General features: G+C 42.8%; 1 protein-coding gene across 5 annotated transcripts in view; it reads left to right on the top strand.

Moving 5' to 3' along the window:
* Positions 1 to 2,122: 2,122 nt before the first annotated feature.
* The window catches only part of SIN3A (SIN3 transcription regulator family member A), a 64,130-nt gene continuing 41,629 nt past the window's right edge, over positions 2,123 to 24,623 (top strand). For 2 of the 5 annotated variants that reach the window (XM_019949915.3, XM_019949890.3), the window contains exons 1-2: positions 2,134 to 2,343; positions 19,421 to 19,642. In XM_019949915.3, coding sequence (XP_019805474.2) covers positions 19,454 to 19,642 — 189 coding nt within the window. In that variant the 5' untranslated portion in view covers positions 2,134 to 2,343; positions 19,421 to 19,453. Of the gene's footprint in view, positions 2,344 to 17,544; positions 17,673 to 19,420; positions 19,643 to 24,623 lie in introns of all 5 variants that reach the window. The other 3 variants (XM_019949900.3, XM_073801258.1, XM_073801257.1) reach the window with 3 other exon arrangements.

The following is a 24,623-nucleotide window of genomic DNA, read 5'->3' as shown; positions in this document are numbered from 1 at the left end:
TGGAAATCGCCCTAGGCTTAAGCTTGAGAACGCTGCGGACGCTGGCAGTGTGTTTTCTTCCCAGCACAAGGCAGCCGCTGTCCTTGCTTGGCTTTATCAAAAACTCTGAGCAACTTAGGATTGGCCTGGATGCCTTAGGCAAGACCCAGGGCAGCTCATCCCCTGTTGACAGAAAAGTCGAGGGCGGCCCAATTATGCTTGGGTTCCAAGTGGTTCTTGATGTCCAGGTGGGAGCGCCGTGTGGCACCCAGTCCAGGGAGCGGAGGACGGCCCAAATTTAAAATAGCCCACGGTCAGTTCTGCATAATTACCTCTTCTTCGTAACCTCCTAGAGGTTTGGCCTGGGGGTCTCGTTTGTTTCGTTGGTGTGACTTATTTTTTGAGCTCGGTTCTGGGGCAGGGCTTAGCTCCCGGCGAGGCTGCTCCCATCTGTCGGCTATTCATGGAGTTCACAGTTCGCTGCCTTGTCCTTGCGGCTTGGGAGTCAGGCCCACCTGTTGCCAGCGCTCATTTCTTGTGGTCTCCGGCAGATTGCAGAGGGAGGACAAGGTAGGACCTAGGAGTGAGTTACCTGGGGCCTGCCTCTTGGATACTGACTCAGCTCTCTTGGGGGAGTAGCCTTTTTGCGGAAGAGAGCGGGAAAACTCTAGTCCCGCCCCCTCCCCTCCTGGCGCTCCGTGAGCGCCCCCCGAAGCAAGGCCAGCGTCAGTTCGCCCTATTTAGTGAATAAATAAAAGCCACCTAGGTATCGCAAGCACTTTGTCTCTCTGTTCAAGGCCATATTACCTACACAGAGAGCGCCTAGGGACTGTCATTAACACTCGTTGGCCAAGAAGGAGGGGACAGCTCTTCTTATTATTGTCCCCAACTCTGGAATTTTTATCATTTCTCTTTAAGTGTGGCGTAGGATTCATTTATGCCGTGGCCTGTTTGGTCTCCTTCCTCAGTTCTTCGAGTCTTGATTCCTCCAGCTCTACTCTGGAGATCGCTAATGCCTTACGCTTCACGCTCCGCCTTCCGGAGGCTTGCCAGGGCGTTGGCTCTTAGGGCCCTGCCCTCATTTTGGTTATCTCCGCCCTCTTAGGACTGCATATTCAGGTTTAGGGAGTGTCGGCGATAGAAGTATGCAGCCACCACTAGCTGCGGGCTGAACAACCCCTGGGGCTATTCCTCGATTTTGGTCTCCAGCCCTTAATCTTGTATTCTATACTTACTGAAAGGAGCTGTCGGCTCCTCCGTATATTTGTGTTTACAAGGAGGCAGTGTGCGGAAATGTAAATTGTAGAGAACTGGATGGGAATGATGAGGTTCTCTTTATCATTTTTTGTAAGGGGGTCCTGATGCTGCTGCCTCTCCCTTACAAATCCCAGGGCATCGAATTCCCGCTGCTGAGCTCCGCACCACCTCCTGTTTCAGGCCCTGGAACTCTCTGCGCTTCAGTCTCTAGTGTAAACATTCCACAAAAGGACTGCTAAGGTTCAGCCTCCTCGCGCAGGGCGGAGTCAGCTTCTTCCTAGACGGGCATCCTAGCCAATAGAGGCTCCTACCGGCGTCGAGATACCCAATCCGATGGTTGGGGGCGGGGCCTGGCCCGGCGGTGCGGTAGGAGGAGACTATCTCACGGACATTTTTACCCCACATCGGTTACTTACCTTCCTGGGGCAGCCAGAGAGCTAGGGGTAGCCTTCCAATGCAATGACTGGCGAGGGCGGGAGCGGAGTTGTTGGGCCTGTAGCTGAGAGGGCAAGGGGCGGGACATATGGAGTCCTCCAATGAGGCGTGAAGAGCTTCCCTGCCTCCTCCAATAGTGTTGCGGCTTGGGGGTGGGATTCAGCAATTCGTCTCCAATAGGCGGGGTTGAGTTAGGGAAGCTCCCCGCCAATAGGGGCGTGGAGAAGGTGAGCGGCTTTCCCCCCCCACTGCCCTCCCAGCCGGGGGGGAAGGGGCGGGTAGTCGGCAGCCAGGGTGCAGCGATTGGCTAAACCTTTGACAGGCGGATAGTACGGCCTGTGCGGAGCGAAGTTGAGTCTTCCCTCTGCGGGGCGGGCCGGGTGAGTGGGCGGGATTTCCCGGGTAACAGAGAAGCGGCCGCGGCGGTAGAGGCGGCGGAGACGGTTTCTCCATCTTCCCCCCCTCCCCTTCCCCCCTTGGAGTTTCCCTCCCTCCCTCCCTCCCTCCTTCCCAGTCTGGGCACTGGGGCCTGTGACCGCTTCGTTAGCGGAGAGGAGGCTGCCAGTCCGCTTTGGCGGGCCTGTGCCCCGCGCGTTTCTCGGGGCCTCCGTGCTGAGCCTGAGGCTCATGCTAGGAGGGACACGCAGTGAGAGCGGCCGAAGCAGCTTTGCGGTGAGAGCACGCCGGGCCGGGGTCGGGGCAGGGAGCCTGGTGGCGGGTAACGCCGGACTCGAGGGTGTGTATTTTTGGGGGGGACTGACCTCCTCGGCTTCCCGTAGAGCAGGCGGGCGGGAGGCGTGTGGATGTGTGAGGGGGGTGGGGGGCGGAGCGGGGTAGCTCTCGGTGCGGGAGGGGGAGGAGAGCGTAGTCCCGGTGCGCGCGGAGGGGGCGGGCTCTCGCGCCGCCGCTCAGGGGCGGGGCCGGCGCGCGCGTGCGATTGTGGAGAAAGGGGCGGGGCTGGGCCCTGTGCTAAGTGCTGTTTGCGGTCGACCACCCCTCCGGTCTTCCCGGGTTGGGCGGGGCCTCGGCTGGGCGGCCTTGCACTGGCCTGCTGGGGTGAAGGGACGGCCTGGGGGGTCTCCCGCTTGTGGCTTCGGGGCGCGGCAGGGAGGGGGCGTGAAGTCCGCCTTCCTCCGCCTTCCCGGGATCCGGTTGGCCGGAGGGGCAGTATGGAGCGGCGATGCCACTCCCCCTGGTCGTCCTCCCCCTTCCGCGGGTTTCCGCCTCCTTGGCAAGTGAGGCGGGGCTCGGGAAAGCCCGCTGTCCGGTCTGGCTGGGAGTCGCGGCGCCTAGATCTGCCCCGCCCTACGTCTCTTTGGGGTGGGAGGGGCCCCCAGACTGCAAACTGTGGAGATGTCAGGGCTTTCTCTTGTGGCTCAGCCATGCCTTTTGCCTGGGGCACGAGGGTCAGGTGCCAGAGCTGTTGTGTCTGCTTTTCTTGGTGCAGCATGGATGGCACCATGCAGCCTGGACAGTGGGATCGTGGTCCCCGCCCCTCCCCTCTCGGTTGTAATTATTGGGGCGAGGTGCTCAAGGTCCTTTCGTTGCAGTCTGCGGTCGAGTGCTGCTCGTGCTGAGGCCGTGCTTCCGCAGCGGTGATGGTGGGGGGAGGGGCAGAGACTCATCAGAGACTAGAAATGTGGCCGGGGACAACCTTTCCTGGAGTTCCCTTGATGTTGGGTTACCGTGGCTGTACGGGGCGGGGTTTCCTCTGAGCCAATGGGATGGTGGGTAGTTAGACTTCGCCACTATTTCGGTGCCTTAGAACTTCAAACCCAGTTAGCCAAGAAAAGGATGTGCAAACTCCTCTTCCCAAGGCTGAAATTTAGAAAAGGAAGGGTTGGACTTACATTATATTAAAAAAATGATCTTTTATAGAAGATGGTGATTTTTTTTTTAAAACTCAGACTTTGAATGAAATACTCCAATTTCCTCAGCTTCTGCATTTTTGAATGCTTTAATTGTACTGGTGGTTCTGTTATTTAATTTCTCAAATAAATAAGTTGCAATTTAGGTAGCTTCAGGTGTTCTTGAAAAGTCTGCTTGTTTTATGTAATTCTGTTAGAACATCTAGACCACTTTCTATTTATATTCTATAAAACACTGTTCTTGCCCTATTTTTTTTACAGAGAGTAGGGTGAAATCGAGGACTAGTGTAGCCTTGTGTATGTGACTTGTTGCCCTCCAACCTGTATTGGGAAATTGCCTTAGGACATTTCAAGTTTAATGAACCAGTTTAATTGAGGGTTTTGCTCTGAGTTGAGACATTATCTTTTCTTAAGAGAAATTACTTGTGTTTTCGATATTTTTCATGAGAAATTAAACAAGGAACAAATATGTTTATTTATGCACTAATATCTGAGCAAGCCCTCTGGCTAATTAGCTGAACTGAAGTTAAATTCTAGGTTTGTGCTTTGCTCAGTTGGGACTGAGAGCGTGGTGCCGTGTGCTATACTCATGTGAAGAGATTAAGTCTCACCTTCTTAGCTAAAGAAGTAGCAATGGCAACAGTAGCTTTTTAGTTTGGTTTATGGTGACTGTGGTAGAACTGGTGTGGAGGCAGAAAACCTGGGTGTTTTTCCTGATGCCATAAACTGACAAAGTTTGTGAAAAGAGTGGAGAATTTACCATTGGGAAAGTTTGGTCAACACATAATTGTACCTACCATTTGCAATGCTGTGTGCTGGGAAACATAAAAGACCTAATTTATACCTTTAAAGAATATGTTGGGACTTCCCTGGTGGTGCAGTGGTTAAGAATCTGCCAGCCAATGCAGGCAACACGGGTTCGATCCCTGGTCCGGGAAGATCCCACATGCTGTGGAGCAACTAAGCACGTGCACCACAACTACTGAAGCCCGTGTGCCACAACTACTGAAACCTGCGAGCCACAACTACTGAGCCCACGTGCCACAACTACTGAAGCCTGCGTGTCTAGAGCCTGTGCTCCGCAACAAGAGAAGTCACCTCAATGAGAAGCCCGCGCACCACAACTAGAGAAAGCCTGCATGCAGCAACAAAGACCCAACGCAACCAAAAATAAATAAATAAATAATTTTAGTTATTTAAAAAAAAAAAGAATATGGTGTCTGTTGGCGAACCAGAGTCAGAAGTCCCACATAGGCTTTAAGAATTCAAGTAAGAGCCTGGATATGCTGTATTAGGAAAGTTTTCAAAAATGCTTTTTCTCTCTTCAAATATCAGTATCATATACTATAGTTTTGTCAGAGTCAGAGACCCTAGAGAGATTTGCATTTTGTAATTAAGATGTTTTCACCTAAAGAGTAAAAAAAAACTTATTTTTTTTTATTTTTTAATTTTTTTGCGGTACGTGGGCCTCTCACTGTTGTGACCTCTCCCGTTGCGGAACACAGGCTCCGGACGCGCAGGCTCAGCGGCCATGGTTCACGGGCCCAGCCGCTCCTCGGCATGTGGGATCCTCCCGGACCGGGGCACGAACCCGTGTCCCCTGCATCGGCAGGCGGACTCTCAACCACTGCGTCACCAGGGAAGCCCCAAAATTTTATTTTTTTAAGGAAGGTGGTGTGTAGTAATTTGATAAAATTCCTGGCAAAGCATAGTCATGTTTACATCTTAAGTGCAAACAGACAAGATACTGGAGGGCTATTCGAGGCAGATATTAATGGCTGTGAATTTTAGTTGGAATTAAAAGATTATGTCCATGGCATTCAGTAATCTAGTGCAGTGCTTTCAAAGGCTTTCTTACTCTTCTGGATAACTCCATCAAGCAAAAGTTTGTTAAGCTTTATTTTCTGTAGATTCTTATATAGATGATGTTAAATGCTTTTTCAAACTACACCCTCTGTCTCCTTGAATAATAATAAGAGAACTTAACATTTATCGAGCCCTTTACTACCCCCCAGGCACTGAGTTAAGTGTTATATATTTATTAATCTGTTTAATCTTCACTACAACCCTATGTAGTGGGTACTATGAAATCTATGTTTTAAAGGTGAGGAAACAGTGGGAAAGAGAAGTTAGACATATGCTAAGTGGCTAATCCAGAATTCGAACCCAGACATTCTGGTTCCAGAGTCCACACTCTTAATGCTATACTTCAGCTGCCTCTGGTCTAAGGGTAGTAAATGGAGAAGGAGCAGCGTGGGGTTTTTTTTTCCCCCACTTGTGGTAAAACATATATAATGTAAAATTTATGATTTTATCTATTTTTTAAATGTACAATTCAGTGATATTAAGTACATACACATTGTTGTGCAGTCATCACCATCATCCACATTTTGTTTATCTATTCATGTGTTGATAGACGTTTGGGTCGTTTCCACTTCTTGGCTATTGTGAGTAATGCGGCTGTGAACATGGGTGTATAAATATCTCTTCAAGTACTTGCTTTGAATTCTTTTGGATATATACCCAGAAGTGGAATTGCTAGGTCATATGGTAATTTTATGTTTAATTTTTGGAGGAAGCAGCAATGTGCTTTTTTTTTAAAATATTTATTTATTTGGTTGCATTGGGTCTTAGTTGTGGCACGCAGGATCTTTGTTGCCGCATGAGGGATCTTAAGTTGCGGCATGCAAACCCTTTGTTGCCGCATGTGGGATCTAGTTCCCTGATCAGGGATCAAACCCAGGCCCCCTGCATTGGGAGTGTGGAGTCTTAGCCACTGGACCACCAGGGAAGTCCCCAGCAATGTGCTTTTGAAAGCACATTGGGGGAAAAGATTGGGATTCAGGTTCTAAAGGTAAATTGAGTCAACATGCATTCTTTTTTAAAATTAATTTATTTGGCTGTGTTGGGTCTTAGTTGTAGCACGTGGGATCTTTCATTGTGGTGTGCAGGCTTCTCTCTGGTTGTGGTGCGCAGGCTCCAGAGCACGTGGGCTCAGTAGTTGCAGCGTGAGGGCTTATTTGCCCAGTGGCATGTGGGATCTTAGTTCCCTGACCAGGGATTGAATCCGCATCTCCTTTATTGGAAGGTGGATTCTTAACCACTTGACCACCAGCGAAGTCCCTCAGCATGCGTTCTTTTTTTTTTCCTCTTAATTTATTTAATTAATTTATTCTTGGCTGCATTGGGTCTTCGTTGCTGTGCATGGGCTTTCTCTAGTTGCGGTGAGCGGGGGCTACTCTCCGTTGCGGTGCGCGGGCTTCTCATTGCAGTGGCTTCTCTTTGTTGCGGAGCACAGGCTCTTGGCGCGTGGGCTTCAGTAGTTGTGGCTCGCAGGCTCTAGAGCACAGGCTCAGTAGTTGTGGCGCATGGACTTAGTTGCTCTACGGCATGTGGGATCTTCCCCGACCAGGGCTTGAACCTGTGTCCCCTGCATTGGCAGGCAGATTCCTAACCATTGCGCCACCAGGGAAGCCCTCAACATGCATTCTTGACCACCTTTTTTTTTAATTGAAGTATAGTTGATGTACAATATTATGTAAGTTTCAGGTGTACAACAGAGTGATTCACAATTTTAAAGGTTATTGAGCATCTAAAATAGCTCTGGACTGACACAGGAAGAGTCTCTGTTCCCAAGAAGTTTACAGTCTTAGAAGGAAAGGTAAATATACATATAATATGATTTTACTACACATCAGTGTAGGTTGAGTGCATAAGAGTCAAGTGCAAAGAGCTGTAAGGAATTCAGAGGAGAGCCCACCTTTTGGTGGGAAGAGGAAGAGGGGACACTGAATGAGAAACAGGAGGGAGGAGTCTGAAATCATACATCTAGTTTAAGGGAGTTGTTAGGCTCAAAATACCCCCAGAGAGTGCTTTGGAATGTTAGAAGGGGTGGCATTGTATTGAAAATGGCACATGAATTGTCTCTCTTCCAGAGTTTGTGCATCCTGTTCTCTTCAGTTCGCAGATGTGATTGCTTCTACTGCTTTGGAAGGTAGTTAAGAATCACAGTGAAGAAATTATGGACTTGGCATAACTTGTTGCTGTTACTCTGTCAAGCTGAAGATATATTATTAATATGGTCAACTATTATTTCCTAATACTTCTTTTCTTTCACATGCCTTCCTGTTTCTGCTACTTTAATAAGTGAGTAGTAGAGGTAATACCTTAGGATTTTAATCTTTTTCTTGTTACAGTTTAAGTAATTAATTCTGGGTGTTTGTTTTTTGTTGAGGTTAAGGTCAAATAATGAAATTCATCTAGCAGCATACTTGGGTAGTCTGAATCAGGGTTCTGCCATTATTACATTATATTCTTTCCAAATGTCTCAAGGAGTTTTGTTTTTCTGACAGACATCTTTCTTTTTAAATATGAATTTTAATTGTCTTTATACAGTTATCTGTTCGATTGTCTTTTAACAACACATTACAAAAAAAACTTTGACTTTCTTTAGTTTTGTAACTTTCTTTTGGGATCTTTCTTCAAAAGACACGCCCCCCCCCCAAAAACAAAACAAAACAAAACAAAAAATCACACAAAAGACATGCCCAGTGGGATTTGTTGTCAGTTATAATCAAATGCAGATTTTTTTTTTTTTTTGTCCTTGTATATTTGCAGGTCAACAACCTGATACTGGCTTTCATCAGGGAGAGCTATACAGTGGCTCACAGTTCATCTAGATTGGGACTTTACTTTCTTGATAGCCTCAGTGCCTAGGACAATGCTGGCACACAGGTGATAGATAAGTAGTTTACAGCCTGAACTCTGTTGGCATTTTAAAGTTTGCTAACTAGAGGATACCTCTGTTTAGTTGGCAGTTGGCTTCAAAATTAGTTAGGCGTTTATTGGTAGCAGTTCCTAACTGATACATCTCTTTTTTGCTCCTCCCTTCTTTTGCTTTTGTACTCCTCACCCCCTCTTCTGTGTGTGTGCCTGCATGTTACTTGTATTTATCAGCTTCGTGGCAATGGATGTTTCCTCAGTCCTGCTGGTATCCTCCAGGTGCCAGGCTTATTGACTTGCAGGCTGTTGAAGGATATATGGAGCCACAGTCTCTTATCTGCAGCTCTGAAATGCAAGAATTTTTGTTTGTTTGTTTTTTGGTAAGTTTGGTTCCACAACTAATTTAGGGGGACAACCTGTTCTACGCTGTCCCACTTGGTACAGAAATGTGAACGTGCGTGATTATAGAGAGCTACTCTATGCGCCGTATTAGCTTTCCAAAATCTAAACAATACTGATAACTCTCAAATTTCTGTCTCTCCCTGGGGACCTCTCCTTTGTACTGTAGATGAACAAATCCAGTGGCCCACTTCATATTTCCTCTTGGATATCTAACAGGCATCTTTGACTTCTCTCTTTTTCACACGTGGTCTATCAGCAAATAAATACTATTTGCTCTCTATTCAAAATACTATCCAGAATTTGACCAACTTGATACCACCCCCTAGCCCCCAACTACAGCAGTGAGTGCCACTAACATCTCTAGCTTGGGTTATATCAGTAGCACCTTAACTGTTCTCTTTGCTTTGTTATTGCCCCTCTTCAGTCTGTTCTTAACATATTGATAGCAACCCAAGTGATTCTCTGCTTAAAACCCTCCAACGGCTTCCCATTTCAGTCTGAGTTCTTATTATGACCTACGAGAACAAACACGGTATGCTCCCTATCTACTACCCCCAACTCCATTACCTCTCTGACTTCATTTCCTACTAGTCTCTCTTTCCTCCATTCTGCTCCAACTACGTGGCCTTTTTGCTTTTCTCGGAAAATACCAAGCACATATGTATATCAGAGTCTTCGTGTTTGCTCTCCCCTCTGCCTATAATGGTTCTTCTACTGATTTCTACATGGGTAACTCCTTACTTCATTTACTCAAAAGTTACTTTATATTAGTGAGGTACTCTTTGGTCACCCTTGTCTAAAATTTCAAAAATCTTCTGCTTTTTCTTCTTAGCACTTGTCACTGTCTGATATTCTGAACACTGTTTATTATCTTGTTGTCTATTTCTCCCACTAAAATGTAAACTTCCTGAGGGAGGAGAGTTTTGTTTTATTTACATCTATATCCCTAGCTCCCAGAACAATTCCTGGCACATAGTATGTGCTCAGTAAATATTAGAGGATGCATGCATGTGTGAATGAATGATTTGGTTTCCATCACAGCAAAGCACTATGCTAAGCACGGTGGAGGATACAAAGATGGTTAAAAGTTTGTGTGCCCATGTCTGTGTAGGGGCAGAAATATAGCTAATAGGATAGAGGCGGTATGAGGTGAGTGACACATCTGTCATCTTAAGAACTACCTTGCGTTCTATTCTTTATAATGCTTTCTTTATAGCTTCGGCTAGTGTATCTTCTGTTACACTTAGTCTTGTTTTATACCATTCCTAGTTAGTTTATAGAAGCCTTGTCACACAAACTAAATGTTAATGTCCTTGAGAATAGGTATACACCATGATTTCCTTCTTTTATATTCCCCTACTATTATACTTAATTTTTAAAAAACTTCAAAAAAATTTATTTATTTGGCTGCGCCAGTTCATAGTCGCAGCACATGAGATTTTTAGTTGTGGCATGCAGGATCTTTAGTTGTGGCATGCGGGATCTAGTTCCCTGACCAGGGATCGAACCCGGGCCCCCTGCATTGGGAGTGTGGAGTCTTAACCACTGGACCACCAGGGGAGTCCCTAAACGTTTCATTTTGAAATAATTTTAGGCTTAAAAGAAGTTGCAAAAAATAATACAAAGAATTGCCATAGTACAGTGATCAAATCAGAATGTGAACATTGATATAATTATTAATATCTTTTGAATTGAACCAGATATTTTCTTGTCCATATTCTACCTATAACATCAGTGTCAGTTAGACCCAATATTAGTTTTTGAGTTTCTTTTTGAGCAGTATTAACTACTTGTAAAGATTTATATTTAATGACTTTATTCTTTATTAGAGGTCTTCAGAAGAACGAAGAGAAAATTTACTTATTTTCTTTTTAATGGAATAAACTCATTTTAGCTATTACCGCTTATACATCTGACCTATATTGTAGGATATTGATGATCTTAGTTATCCTATATCTTGAAATGTTTTGGTCTTTTATCATCTTAGGAATTACTTTAGCATTACTCATCAATTATTCCCAACTGTGCTAAAAAAAAAAAACTAAAATAATAAGAAAATGGAAGAATGATGAATTGCCTAGAAGGATGATGCAGTAGTAAAATAAGTCATCACTACTTCAATTTTCTTACTGCTTTGCCCAAAGCATTACAGCATCTTTCAAGAAAGTGTACAAGAAGTTGGGGGATGCCATCTTAAACATTATGTAAGATGTTACACCATTTGGGGTGAAAAGGATATGAAAGTTCTTTATACTACTGTTTTTACAGTTTTTTTACATTTTCATTCAACATGTTTGATAACCCGTAATCTTTCGTTTTCCTCTAATAATGGCAAAGACAAGAAAACTAACAGGAAGACATTTCACAGTTATTAGAGGAACTAATAGATGAAAGCAGTGCAACTGATAGCAACACTGTAGGCTGTAATGATGATGGTAGAATTGATTGTATAAGCCAAGCTGCAGACTTTGAGTCTTCAGATGACAGTATCCTAGATGAATTTTCTCAAACTGAAGAATTTATGAGTGGACAATATACTTCTGAGGGCGGGGTGTGGGCGGGGAGTATGATGTCCTCATCGAGGAGTCATTCAACAGGAAGGACTTCAGAATGCAATATTTTCTTTCTTTCTTTCTTTCTTTCTTTCTTTCTTTCTTTGGCTGTGCCGGGTCTTAGTTGCAGCATGCGGGAATCTTCATTGTGGCATGCAGGATCTTCGTTGTGGCATGTGGGATCTAGTTCCCTGACTAGGGATGGAACCTGGGCCCCCTGCATTGGGAGTGTGGAGTCTTAGCCACTGGACCACCAGGGAAGTCCCCAGAGTGCAATATTTTCAAGAAGAATCCAAACCATTCCAATTTGCTAAAAGCATGTACAATGGTGTTCTTTCATCTTTTATGATGTTTTTATACCAAAACTTACTTGATGTGGTTTGTAAGTGGACAGATGCCAAAGACAGGTGTGTGTACGGAGGTGACTGGAAGGAAACATGTAGAAATGAAAAAGAAAAATCATTGGATTGATAGTTTAATTGGTATTTATTAGTCTAAAACTGAGAACGCTTGCATTTGTGGAGCGTAGAAGATGATCGTCCTGGGCTTCCCTGGTGGCGCAGTGGTTGGGAGTCCGCCTGCCGATGCAGGGGATGCGGGTTCGTGCCCGAGTCCGGGAAGATCCCACATGCCACGGAGCGGCTGGGCCTGTGAGCCATGGCTGCTGAGCCTGTGCGTCCGGAGCCTGTGCTCTGCAACGGGAGAGGCCACAACAGTGAGAGGCACCGCAAAAAAAAAAAAAAAAAAAAAGATGATCGTCCTCTCTTCAGCAAAATTAAGAAGTAAGTTTTCAAAGTTGTGTTTGATCATGTGAGGGGGGAAAAAAAAAACCCAAGAGTGACAGTAAGCTAGAACTTTACTTGAGATTTACGTGAAATCTAGAATCAAAGTTTATAGAATGGCTATGTTCCAAGTTCATCCATGACAGTTGATGACTAGTCAGTTGCATTGTAAAGAATAGTGCCTGTTTTGGGTATTTATATCTTCAAAACCAGGAAAATACGGAATAAAAATTTGGATTTGCTGTTTAAATTCTTTTTTTTAATTAACTAATTAATTTATTTTAAAATTAATTAATTTATTTTTGGCTGTGTTGGGTCTTCATTGCTGTGCACAGGCTTTCTCTAGTTGTGGCGAGCGAGGGCTACTCTTCTTTGCGGTGTGCCGGCTTCTCATTGCGTTGGCTTCTCTTGTTGCGGAGCACAGGCTCTAGGCGTGTGGGCTTTGGTAGTTGTGGCGCACGGGCTTAGTTGCTCCGCGGCATGTGGGATCTTCCTGGACCAGGGATCGAACCCGTGTCCCCTGCATTGGCAGGCGGATTCTTAAACACTGCGCCACCAGGCAAGTCCTAAATTCTTACTAAAATTTCTAATAAAGGTATTTTTAGCCCAAATGATAAATGATAATGCAATGATAAGTTTTTGTGGTATACTGAGGGTTAAAGGTGAATCACATGTCGTAAAGAAAGCAGTGTTATTGTCTGCATATACAAAATAATTGTCCTGAGTCACCTTGTTAAAAATTGTTGTTACACTGTAGTATGACGTAACTCCACTTCACAGAAGGTATATGTCAAATGGGATTGTCATTATATTATATCGTTTCTCAACCTTGGCACTACTGATATTTTGGGCTGAATGATTCTTTGTTGTGGGGGGCTATCCTGTACACTGTAGGATGTTTGGCAACATCCCTGGCCTCTATTCATGAGATGCCAGTAGCACCCCTCTCCTGGAATTGTGACAACCAAAAATGTCTTCCAACATTGCCAAATGCGCCCTGGGGGCAAAATCTCCCCAGGTTGGGGGACCACCTCATCAGAAGAATGTGAAACTACTTTCAGGGGAGGCTTGGGTATCAGATATTATGGTGTTTTGAGAAGAATGGGTTGTTAATTTTGTTGAGTGATTATTCTGAGTAGTATGGGAAATATAAATAGATTGACTTTTTCATTCTGGAACACTTTTTTCATTTTCTAGCAGATTTAAATCCAGAAGTGGATCTTTGGACAGATTTTGAAGTAGACTGTGGCAGGCAGTTTTACTGGGTTGAAATAATTACATTCACTTAATGCTTTGATAAAAATTTCTTTGCTTTTGAAGAGAAGCCTTCCATTTTTTCAAGAGTATTCATTGAAATAAACTGACCAGGGCACAATTTTATGTGATTTCATGTGATGTTGACCACCAGGAAGAGAATAATTTCAGATTTTTTTCTTATATAAATAAAAGAACTTTAAAGTGTGCCTAATTCAAGATAATATCAACACAAAATCAAGAGGCACTAAAGGGTCAACCATAAATTAAATGCATTTCAAAAAGAAAGCGTGTAGACTTAAAACCCTCTGTAATAAGGTGGTTTGTTCCATACACACTGTTACTTTGAACTTATCTTGACTGAAATAATTCTATTGTTTCCATTTAAGCCAATTTGTGAAATTTAATTTAAATGAAAATATTCTTTAAAGTTAGATTTTCCATTTGGATTCTAATAATTATGGAGAGATGTCTGGATATTTAGGAGGCCAACTCTTTATTGTGATTAAAGACATTTAGGTTGTAAAACTAGAAAGTTGGTTTTTATTTTTCTTGTTCTGAAAGGATTAGCTTTTACCTCTGCCCTTCTAACATTTGTCCGAAACGTGTCACATTCGCTCGTCAGTTGTCTTGCCCTACTCCAGAATACTCCCCTGCAATATCAGAATTATCCTGCTCTAGTTACTTTATTTGGGAATTATGATTTCTTTGCCTGATGATTTGGAGCTATTCCCACTTTTTATTATAACGCATGGCCAGATGACTATGTAGTGTTCTGTGCCATTGTTTGTTCACATTAGTCTCTCTTTACTAGTTTCTGTCCCTCAAAGTGCCTTTATTTTTGGCTTTTTAAATTCCATCTTCTTAGACTAGTGTTTTGATAACAGGGTAAGCTTCAGATCTGAAACAGTTGGAGACTGTAGTGGCAGACGAAAATCATGTCAGCTGAAGCAGGACTTGAAAGTAGTTTTCTGTCTTGTGGCTCCATCATTTGGCATTCAGATACTTACATTTCTACTCCAGATTGATCATGTATTCCAAGGAGAAAGGGTCTATCTACCATCTTGTTCCTTTAACCAGCTATGTGACCTTGAAAACGTCACTTAATTTCTTTGAGTATTAGTTTGCCTCTAAATAGGAGGCTTCTGGGTGTGCTCATGTGACAGGACAGTTGTGAGGAGCACATCAACTGATAGCAGTTAGATATGGAAGACTTGATTGTTGTGGATCAGGAAATGTCCTATTCAGTGCTGGAGCCCCAACACTAAAGCACAGGGCCTGGCACTCGGGAATTATTTGTGGGGCGAATGAATTGGCAAAGATTTTAAATAGCTGTTTATTGCCTGTAAGTCCAAAGTTACTGTAATATTTTAATTTCATCCTGTATCCCCCATGCCCTAATTCATCCCTAATTTTCAAGATATAACTAAACATTTACCTTCTCCGTAGACTCTTTCTCACTGTACACACTTCTTCTCCCTTCCAAGTTTCTAGTGCTCATTAGTACCACTTGTGAACTAGTTTGTATTGTTAGCTTATCCTTCCAAGATTTGATATAATTTTATAGTTGACACCCATATATGCACACTACCTGGATTTTACCATTACCATTTTTACAGTACTTCCTTTATCATATCCATCTATCCATTCTTCCATCTATCAATCCAAACTGATTTCTTGATGGTATTCTAAGTACATTTCAGACATTAGTACACTTTCTTTTTTTCAGGCCCTTGAAAGTGAAAGCGTGGTGTCGTGGCCACTGGACCGCCAGAGAATTCCTTACACTTTCGTCTAAGTACCTGAGCATGCATTTCCTTATCTAGAGTTCAATGCTTGTTTCTAGCCTTTTCCTTTTGATGCAGATTTATATACAATGAAATGCACAAATCTTAAGAGTACATTGTGTATGTGTTGAGATCACCCTGTATATATTCTGTAGCTTATTCTTTTCACTTATTATGTCCAGGACAGCTTTCCTTGTAGATGAACCCTGATCTTTCTAATTGCTACATAGTTTTCCTAATATGGATGGATCAAGTTTATTTAGCTATTGATAGACATTTAAATTTTTTATACTTTGCTGCAGTAAATATATTTGGCAGATGTATAGTATAGAGACCTAGAAGTGGAGTTGCTAGGTGATTAAAGGGTATGCACATTTTCAATTTAATTAAAAAATTTAATAAAAGCCTGCAAGTTGCCAACCAAATAGTCTATAACAATTAAAACTTACACCAGTAGTGTTTCCCTGCATTCTCACCTACGCTGAATATCATCATTCTCTTAATTTTTGGCAGTTCCTTTGGGAAATCGTTTTACTTTATATTTCTTTGAATACTAGTGAGGCTGTATATGGTCTTTCCAACTAGTTTTTAAGCTTTTCTAGGGCAAGGGCTGAGATCATCTACCACCTTCATATCTGCTCCCTGAGTATTTGCTAACTGAATGGATGAGTGCTGCCAAAGCATTCCTGCTGTTGGGTTGAGGCTGAAGAAGGGATGAATGAGCTAAATGTGTGAGACGTTAAAGCTGAAGTTGCTCAATGCATGTGTGTGTTAAATAAATAAAGGAACTCTTCTTTCCTCCTTGTTTTCTCCTCTTCTGTGTGAGGCAGGATAGTGAGGTAGTTAAGAATCCAGGCTCTGGGGACTTACCTGGTGGTCCAGTGGTTAAGACTCCACGCACCCAATGCAGGGGGCCTGGGTTCGATCCCTGATAGGGGAACTAAGATCCCACATACCGCAACTAAGCCCACATGCGCTGCAGCTACTGAGCCTGTACGCTCTAGGGCCCTCGTACTGCAACTAGGGAAGCCCGCACGCCAAAACTAGAGAGCCCAAACACCACAATGAAGAGCCAGTGCAGCCAAAATAAATAAATTAATTAATTTTTTAAAAAGGATATACTTCTGTATTCAATTAAAAAAAAAAAAAAGAATCCAGGCTCTGGAGACAGATTTTGTGGATTCATATCCCAGCTTTGCCTTTTAGCTGTGCAACCTTGGGCAATTTTAATCTTTGTGTTTCAGTTTTCTCATTTATAACATAGAGAATAGTAGTACCTTGCTTATAGGGTTGTTGTAGGCATTAAATTATTATTGGTAAATTGTATAGAATGGTGCTTGGCATTCAGTATATGCTGTTATTATGTTAACTATGTTATCTTTCCCTTCTGCATGTACAGTATTTGAGCATCTGTGATGAGTGTCTGGAATGTGACAGTTGGAAAGGACTCTACCTTGAAGCTTATAGACTTGAGGCTTGTTTAGGGGAGTGGGAAGACACTTGACAGGCCTGGATGATAGGGTGGGGACTGAAAGGATGTAATTGGTAAGTTAAATTGTCCCCCCAGTGAGTAAGGAAGAATTTTGAAGGCCAAGTTAAGGAATTTAGGTTGTTATTGTTGTTTTGTTTTGGGGGGTTTTTTGTTTGTTTGTTTTTGGGTTTTGGGTTTTTTTGGCTGTGCTGCGCGGCTTGAGATCTTAGTTCCCCGACCAGGGATTGAACCCCAGACCCTCAGCAGTGAGAGTGCCGAACCTTAACCACTGGACTACCAGGGAATTCCTGGATTGTTTTCTTAAGTGATGGGAAGCCATCACTTAAGATGATGGATTTACAGCTGGATTGGATTTGCATTTGAGACCAACTTTTTTTTTTTTTAATATTTATTATTTATTTATTTTGGCTGCGCTGGGTCTTAGTTGCAGCTTGCAGGATCTTCACTGCGGCATGCAGGATCCTTAGTTGCGGCACGCATGCAGGATCTAGTTCCCCAACCAGGGATCAAACCCAGGCCCCCTGCATTGGGAGCGCGGAGTCTTACCCACTGGACTACCAGGGAAGTCCTGAGGCTGACCATTTTGAAAGCAGTGTAGAGGGTAGACTAGATGGGAGAGAGGCTGGAGGGTGTTGGTAACAATTGAGGTAAGGGATGATAAGGTCTTGAAATGAGGGCGTGTCTGTATGGCTAGAGAAGAAGCAATTGATTTGAGAACCACTTCGGGAATAGAATTAAGAGTGGTTATTGTTAAAGAAGTAAAGTACAGTTCAGAGAAAGTGCAGACCCTGGGCGGTCTCTATAGTGTCATAGAGATGGTCTGGAAGGCAAACTCTGTAGAGGCAAATGAGGTTAAATACTTTATAGAATCACAGTCACTTTATAAAACAAATGATATTTTAATAGCTAAAAGATAGGACATGATCTCAGAGTAAAGCATAGTTCTTTAATACTTAACCTATGAAAAACTCACTGCAATCCCCTCTCCCCCCGCTCTTTTTCATTTTCCTATAGACTTCTCCACAGACCAGCATTTGGCAATCACTAGAGTAGTCTAATTACATCCTTTTGCAAGTAAGGAAGCAGGACCAAAGTTATACAGCTTCGAGTCAGAGTTTGGACTAGAATCCAGGTCTTGACAGGTACTTTAGTTTTTTTCCATAGTCCTATGCTGTGCTCTTCTGATCTAAATTTGGTTTTCCATTTATGAGGTATTGACTGGCTTTTGGTTCCAGAGATTAATCTCAGATGTGTTTAAGCATCTAAGTTTCAAGCCAGTGGAACCCAAAAACAAACTGTGATCTAGATCATGGGTATACATAGAAGTAGCAGCCAAAAAGTCTTTAAGACTTTTCAGTCTTGTCCATTTATTAGACTTATCCCCAAGTAGGTTGAGATTGAGTGTTCATAGAAATTTGGGAGACTTAGTCCTTTGATCTAAAGTTATAGTCAATAGGGACTTCCCTGGTGGTTCAGTGGTTAAGACTTTGCGCTTCCAATGCAGGGGGTGTGGGTTCGATCCCTTGTAGGGGAACTAAGATCCCACATGCCGCACAGCGTGGCTAAATAAATAAGTAAATAAATAAGTTATAGTCAACAGAAAGGATATTTATAGCTTGCGATTTACAGAAAGATAACATTGAAAATAGCTGGCTTGCAAATGAAACAGTTGTGCTCCTGTGTCAGAGTCTAACTTAGGTTTGTAAGGTGTGAGAAAAACCCAAGACACTATTTCAAGGCTGAGCATTCGAGTGGCAGGCAGGTTGAGGATGATGGCGAGGATGATGGCGAGGATGATGGTGAGGACGGAGAAGGGGTGAAGCAGCCTTGAGGAGTCCTTGTGAGGACTGCTTCCCCTCAGAGCATGCACGGTCCCAGGGAATGAAGAAAAAAGGTATGGGTGGATGTAGAAAGTAGGTAAAAGCCCCCCACCCCCAGTCTTAAAAAGAGCCTTACTTTAGGTGGAGAGGGAGTGGCTTGGAGATCTGTTACTGTATTTTTAATCTTACCACAGCAGTGGTGTCTTTTTAAAGTTTTTTTTGTGACCAAAAATTGGTAGGCCTTGGCCCTATTTTGTCTTCGGATGACTGGAGCATTCTTTCGTATTGATATGCTTATGTTAATGATACCGATGTTGGAAAAGCTCTGAGAAGACCCATCTGGATTCCTGGCCATAGTGTTTATTAGACTTTTTGTGTGCTGCAGGAAAGGAAGTGTTCCCCTACAGGGAGATTATTAAACTAAGGGATTCTGGAATCCCTTTAGGATTAAAGAATGTTAGAATCAGGAGAAACCTTAGCAATGGTCTATTTCAATCTTATTTTATTTTCGGAGAAACAAACTCACATGGAACGAGGAACTTGTTGAGGCGTACATAGTTTCTTAAATTGCCAAGTCTAGAACCATCGTCTTCTTACACCTGGCCTAGTGTTCTTACCATGATACCATTTAATTGTTGAAACAATTCATATTTTAAAAAGTAGACGGGAATTATAGTACTTGCTTTTGAGAGGAGTTAGGAAGAAACACTTGAATGTTTTTATAGCATGTGAATAATATAATTAATGTTAGGGATGATGACGCTTGACAAAACCAGAGAATGAAGAAAGGTGTATCTTTGTGTTTTTAAATTGGAGGTTATTTTTCAACTCTAGTACCAGAGTAATTCAAACTATGGTATTATTTAAATTTTGTCTTTCAGTTATAATAATCTGTCCACTGTTGGGAGTGTGTGCACCAGCGTGCACAAAACTACCCAGTGATTATCTCTAGGATGAAGTAGATAATCATTGATTCTGGGAGTTGAGCTTATACCAGTTTGGGTGACTGGTTGTACACATTGTATTGGAGTGCGAATTGGTTTGCATGTCATTGCTTTTCATTTCTGCAGGTTTTGTAGTGCATCCCTGAGCATGAGTGCAGAATGAAGCGACGTTTGGATGACCAGGAGTCACCGGTGTATGCGGCCCAGCAGCGTCGGATCCCTGGTAGCACAGAGGCTTTTCCTCACCAGCACCGGGTGCTTGCCCCTGCCCCTCCTGTGTATGAAGCGGTGTCTGAGACCATGCAGTCAGCCACAGGAATTCAGTACTCTGTGACACCCAGTTACCAGGTAAACTGGAGCCCGTCAAGGGACTAGGGGTGAAAGAGGAACACTGGTGATTTTACCCAATTAAAAAATTTTTATTAAACATTCAGATATTAAAAAACTTATTTATGGGGGCTTCCCTGGTGGCGCAGTGGTTGAGAGTCCACCTGCCGATGCAGGGGACACGGGTTCGTGCCCCGGTCCGGGAAGATCCCACATGCCGCGGAGCGGCTGGGCCCATGAGCCATGGCCACTGAGCCTGCACGTCCAGAGTCTGTGCTCCGCAACGGGAGAGGCCACAACAGTGAGAGGCCCGCGTATCGCAAAAACAACAACAACAACAAAAAATTTATTTATGAGATATATGTAAGGTATAAAAAATAATGTAAACAGTGTACACTTGTGTATTTACCATGCACATTTTTAAAAAAAAAATGTTGTCATGACCTTTGAAGTTCACTGTCTCTCCCTGATCCCTTTTCCTTTTCCCTCCCTTTAGAGGTAGCCACTAATCTGAACTCTGGGTTTATTATTCCCTTGACTTTATTTCGTGTTTTAAAATCATTTATTTATTTTTGATTGATTGGAGTATAGTTGATTTATAATGTTGTGTTAGTTTCAGGTGTACAGCAAAGTGAATCAGTTATACATGTACATATATCCACTCTTTTTTAGGTTCTTTTCCCATCTAGGCCATTACAGAGTATTGAGTAGAACTCCCTGTGCTATATAAAATCATTTTGTTTATACCGCTAGACAATAAAGTTGTTTAGTTTGGGTATTTTTGAACTTGTATATAAATGAAAACATATATTTTCTTCTTTGACTCACTTTTTTTTTCACTCAGTGTGGTTCCTAAGACTTACCCATATTTAGTATGTGACCAATTGAGTGAGTCATTCTCATTTAGTTATGAATTATATTAATATATCCAATTAATTTATCCATTCTTCTGTTGATGGACTATCAGGCTGTTTCCAGACTTTTCCTGTTAGACAGGAACTGTGGTGAACGTTCTTAGGTTCTCCTAGTGCAGTGGTACTCACAGTGGCAATTCACAGTGACAAGACAAGCTTGCAACAGAATGTAAGTCAATGCACTACGTTTTTTATCAAGAGGGTTTTGCTATAGGAATTTAAAACGGCAGTGGAATTAAACAGTGTGCTTAGTTGTGAAGCACAACTGTGTGAAGTAGTTGGTTTACATCCTGGTGCAAGCTCTTTGTTTTTGCAGACCACTCAGTGGGTCTGAGGGCACGGTAGGAAGTTTCTTGAGTGCCTAGGAGACGGATTACTGGGTCATAGGGTGTGCACATCTTCACCCTTAGCAGGTAATGTCAAATTGTTTTTCAAAGCTGTACCAGTTTGTTGTTGTTGGGTTTCTTTTTGGTGCATTGGGTCTTTGTTGCTGCGCACGGGCTTTCTCTAGTTGTGGCGATCAGGGGCTACTCTTCGTCGTGGTGCACAGGCTTCTCATTGTGGTGGCTTCTCGTTGCGGAGCATGGGCTCTAGGTGCGCAGCCTTCAGTAGTTGTGGCACGTGGGCTCAGTAGTTGAGGCACGCGGGCGCTAGAGCATGCGGGCACCAGTAGTTGTGGCACGTGGGCTCAGTAGCTGTGGCTCTTGGGCTCTAGAGCGCAGGCTCAGTAGTTGTGGTGCACGGGCTTAGTTGCTCTGCGGCATGTGGGATCTTCCTGGACCAGGTATTGAACCCGTGTCCCCCTGCATTGGCAGGCAGATTCCCAACCACTGCACCACCAGGAAGTCCCAAAGCTGTACCAATTTATTTATATTTACATAGCACTCTATATTGCTATCATTGCATATCCTGATCAACAACTGATCATTCATCTCTTGTCTGTTCACTCTGTTCTGTAAAAATGGAAGAAATTTGTGTTTTGCCTTTTTTTTTTTTTTTTTTTTTGCGGTACGCGGGCCTCTCACTGTTGTGGCCTCTCCCGTTGCGGAGCACAGGCTCCGGACGCACAGGCTCAGCGGCCATGGCTCACGGGCACAGCCACCCCGCGGCATGTGGGATCTTCCCGGACCAGGGCACGAACCCGTGTCCCCTGCATCGATAGGCGGACTCTCAACCACTGCGCCACCAGGGAAGCCCTGCCCTTTTTAATTATATGAAAATAAATATCACCATTTAAAGAAAAATGATATAATGTGACTTCTGACCCCTCAGACTTTATCCCACTGGTGCATTTCTCGGGTATCCAAAATTTTGTATGCATATACAAGCATATATTTATTTACCTGCCTAATTATTTAGATTCACTTCTCTCTTCTCATAATTTGGACCATACAGTGTATACTGTTCTACTGTTTGTTCTTTTCACTTAATATATAGTGGACAACTTTCCACTTGAATGTGTGTATAGATCCAAGTAAGTTTTTAAAAAATCATTGCATTTATAATATTCCATTCCAGGTCAGTCTGAACCATAATTTATTTAACTAGTCTGGAGAGACCTTCTTCTACCTAAGTTATTAGTGACTTTTAAAAAGGTTTGGCTGGCACGGGAGTTTCCTGGTGGCCTAGTGGTTAGGATTCTGGGCTTTCACTGCTGTGGCCTGGGTTCAGTCCCTGGTCAGGGAACTGAGATCCCGCAAGCCATGTGGTGTGGCCAGAAAAAATAAAGTAAAAATTAAAAAAATAAAAATAAAAAGATTTGGCTGGTACTGGGAACATAAATTGGCATAATCTTCCTTGAGAGCAATTTGACAGTTTGTGTCAGATTCTTTAGTTATTTTTTTACCTAGAAATGGAATTTCTAGGAATTTATTATAAGAAAACAATCAAGGAAGAGGGAAACCCAGGTGAAATAGGAAATGGTAATTCCTTAGGTGTCACTCTTCCTTTGGAGTCCCCCTTGAAGCAGTATAGTGCCTTCATATGGGACTGGGTGCAGCAGTCGGAGGACTGCTACAGATCAAATCGTTAGGTTAGGACTTAGAGGAAAGAAAAGTTGCGTGTTTCCCTTGGGTGATTACTTTTTTTTTTAAGATTTATTTATTTTTTTGGCTGCGTGTGGTACGCTGGATCTTTCATTGCAGTACATGGGCTCTTCGTTGCAGCGTGTGGGTTTTCTCTCTCTAGGTGAGGCGCACGAGCTCAGTAGTTGTGGCACACGGGCTTAGTTGCCCCGAGGCATGTGGGATCTTAGTTTCCTGACCAGGGATCAAACCTGCGTCCCCTGCATTGTAAGGTGGATTCTTTACCACTGGACCACCAGGGAAGTCCCTGGGTGATTACTTTTATCTGAACTAGTTCAGGACTTTTTCCTACACTGGGGATAGTTACATTTATTCCTAAACTGGAAGCTATAATGTGCTCTTATAAAACCAGCCATCTCAAATATTTATAAACTCCAATTAAGTCTTGTAAAAACCTGTCCAGCACATGCATGTTGGAATATAGAAGCTCAGAATAATAACTCTTCTTGCGAGAGATATATTAGAGCTTTTAGAATTGTCTAAATAGTTTCTTTTTACTCCTAAGGTTTATTGTTTCTGTGGATTTGTAAATAGTTGCTGTATTTCCCACCCTCCGCTCTGCCCAGGGTAATCTTTATAAATCTGTGGGGACTTGGGAAAAAAAATTCTCTCTTAAGTTGTAGTACACAGCTTACATTGGTTTTTTTTGTTTTTTGTGGTACGCGGGCCTCTCACTGTTGTGGCCTCTCCCGTTGTGGGGCACAGGCTCCAGACGCGCAGGCTCAGTGGCCATGGCTCACGGGCCCAGCCGCTCCACGGCACGTGGGATCCTCCCAGACCGGGGCACGAACCCGTGTCCCCTGCATCAGCAGGCGGACTCTCAACCACTGTGTCACCAGGGAAGCCCTGCAACTTACATTGTTTTAAGGTGTCATGTTATTCGGTCTCCTTGTTTTGGAGATGTGGCAACTCAGGTATATTGTCCTTAGTTGTCTTCTGCAGTGATTAACAGTTCTGAAATAGGAAAATTTTAAAAGCTTTGGAAATTTTATATAGCATTTCTTGCAACAGAAATAGAAGGAAAGGGGCTTGTGCTTTTATTTTACTCTTAAACTTATAAGAGGACAAGAGAGAATAAAAAAGAAATATGTTTGAGGCCAAACCACCAACGATTTGGAAGAAATTTTAAAATTTTAATTTTAGAAGTAGCAAATAAGGGAGTTCCCTGGTGGTCCAGTGGTTAGGACTCAGCGCTTTCACTGCCAGGGCCCAGGTTCAATCCCTGGTAGGGGTACTAAGATCCAGAAAGCCGTGCAGTGCGGCAAAAAAAAAAAAAAAAAAATTAGTAGCAGGTAAGGATAAGCAGCATAAATAAAACAAAATAAAAATCTTCTCTAATCCTACTACCACAAGATAAAATGCTAACATTTTACTATATATTTGTTGTCTAGGATTTAAAATCTTAATTGTATTTTTTTTCTGAGTGTTGACTAAGAATTTTTTTATTCTAGTATAGTTGATTTACAGTGTTGTGTTAGTTTCAGGTGTACAGCAAAGCGCTACAGAAAAATAATATATATATATATATATATATATTCTTTTTAAAATTCTTTTCCATTATAGGTTATTAAAAGATACTGAGTATAATTCCCTGTGCCATACTGTAGGTCCTTGTTGGTTATCTGTTTTATATATAGTATGTGTACATATTAATTCCAAACTCCTAATTTATCCTTAGTGTATGTATTATATATACTGCTTTGTAATGTGCTTTTTAAAAAATTAAAAGTTTAAATCCATATGCAACACATGAGTACATTCAATTTATGGATTGTGAACATTTTTAAATGTTAAATGATATATATGCATCTATATCAGTGCTATTCAAACTGTGGTCCACAGATGGCTGATGTGAACACTTTCATACTAGTCTGTAATGAGATAAGTACAGAAATGAAGCATGTTTAGAAACTTTTATAGCAGTTGGACATTGTAATTTTATATTTGTAAAACCTAGTAATGAAAATTATGGGCTTATGTATTTTTTATCTCACTTTTCTAGTA

This window comes from Tursiops truncatus, chromosome 2 (genome assembly GCF_011762595.2).
Source record: "Tursiops truncatus isolate mTurTru1 chromosome 2, mTurTru1.mat.Y, whole genome shotgun sequence".
NCBI classification, from domain to species: domain Eukaryota; kingdom Metazoa; phylum Chordata; class Mammalia; order Artiodactyla; family Delphinidae; genus Tursiops; species Tursiops truncatus.
The sequence above is the reverse complement of the archived record's forward strand: the minus strand, read 5'-3'. Positions and strand labels throughout refer to the sequence as shown.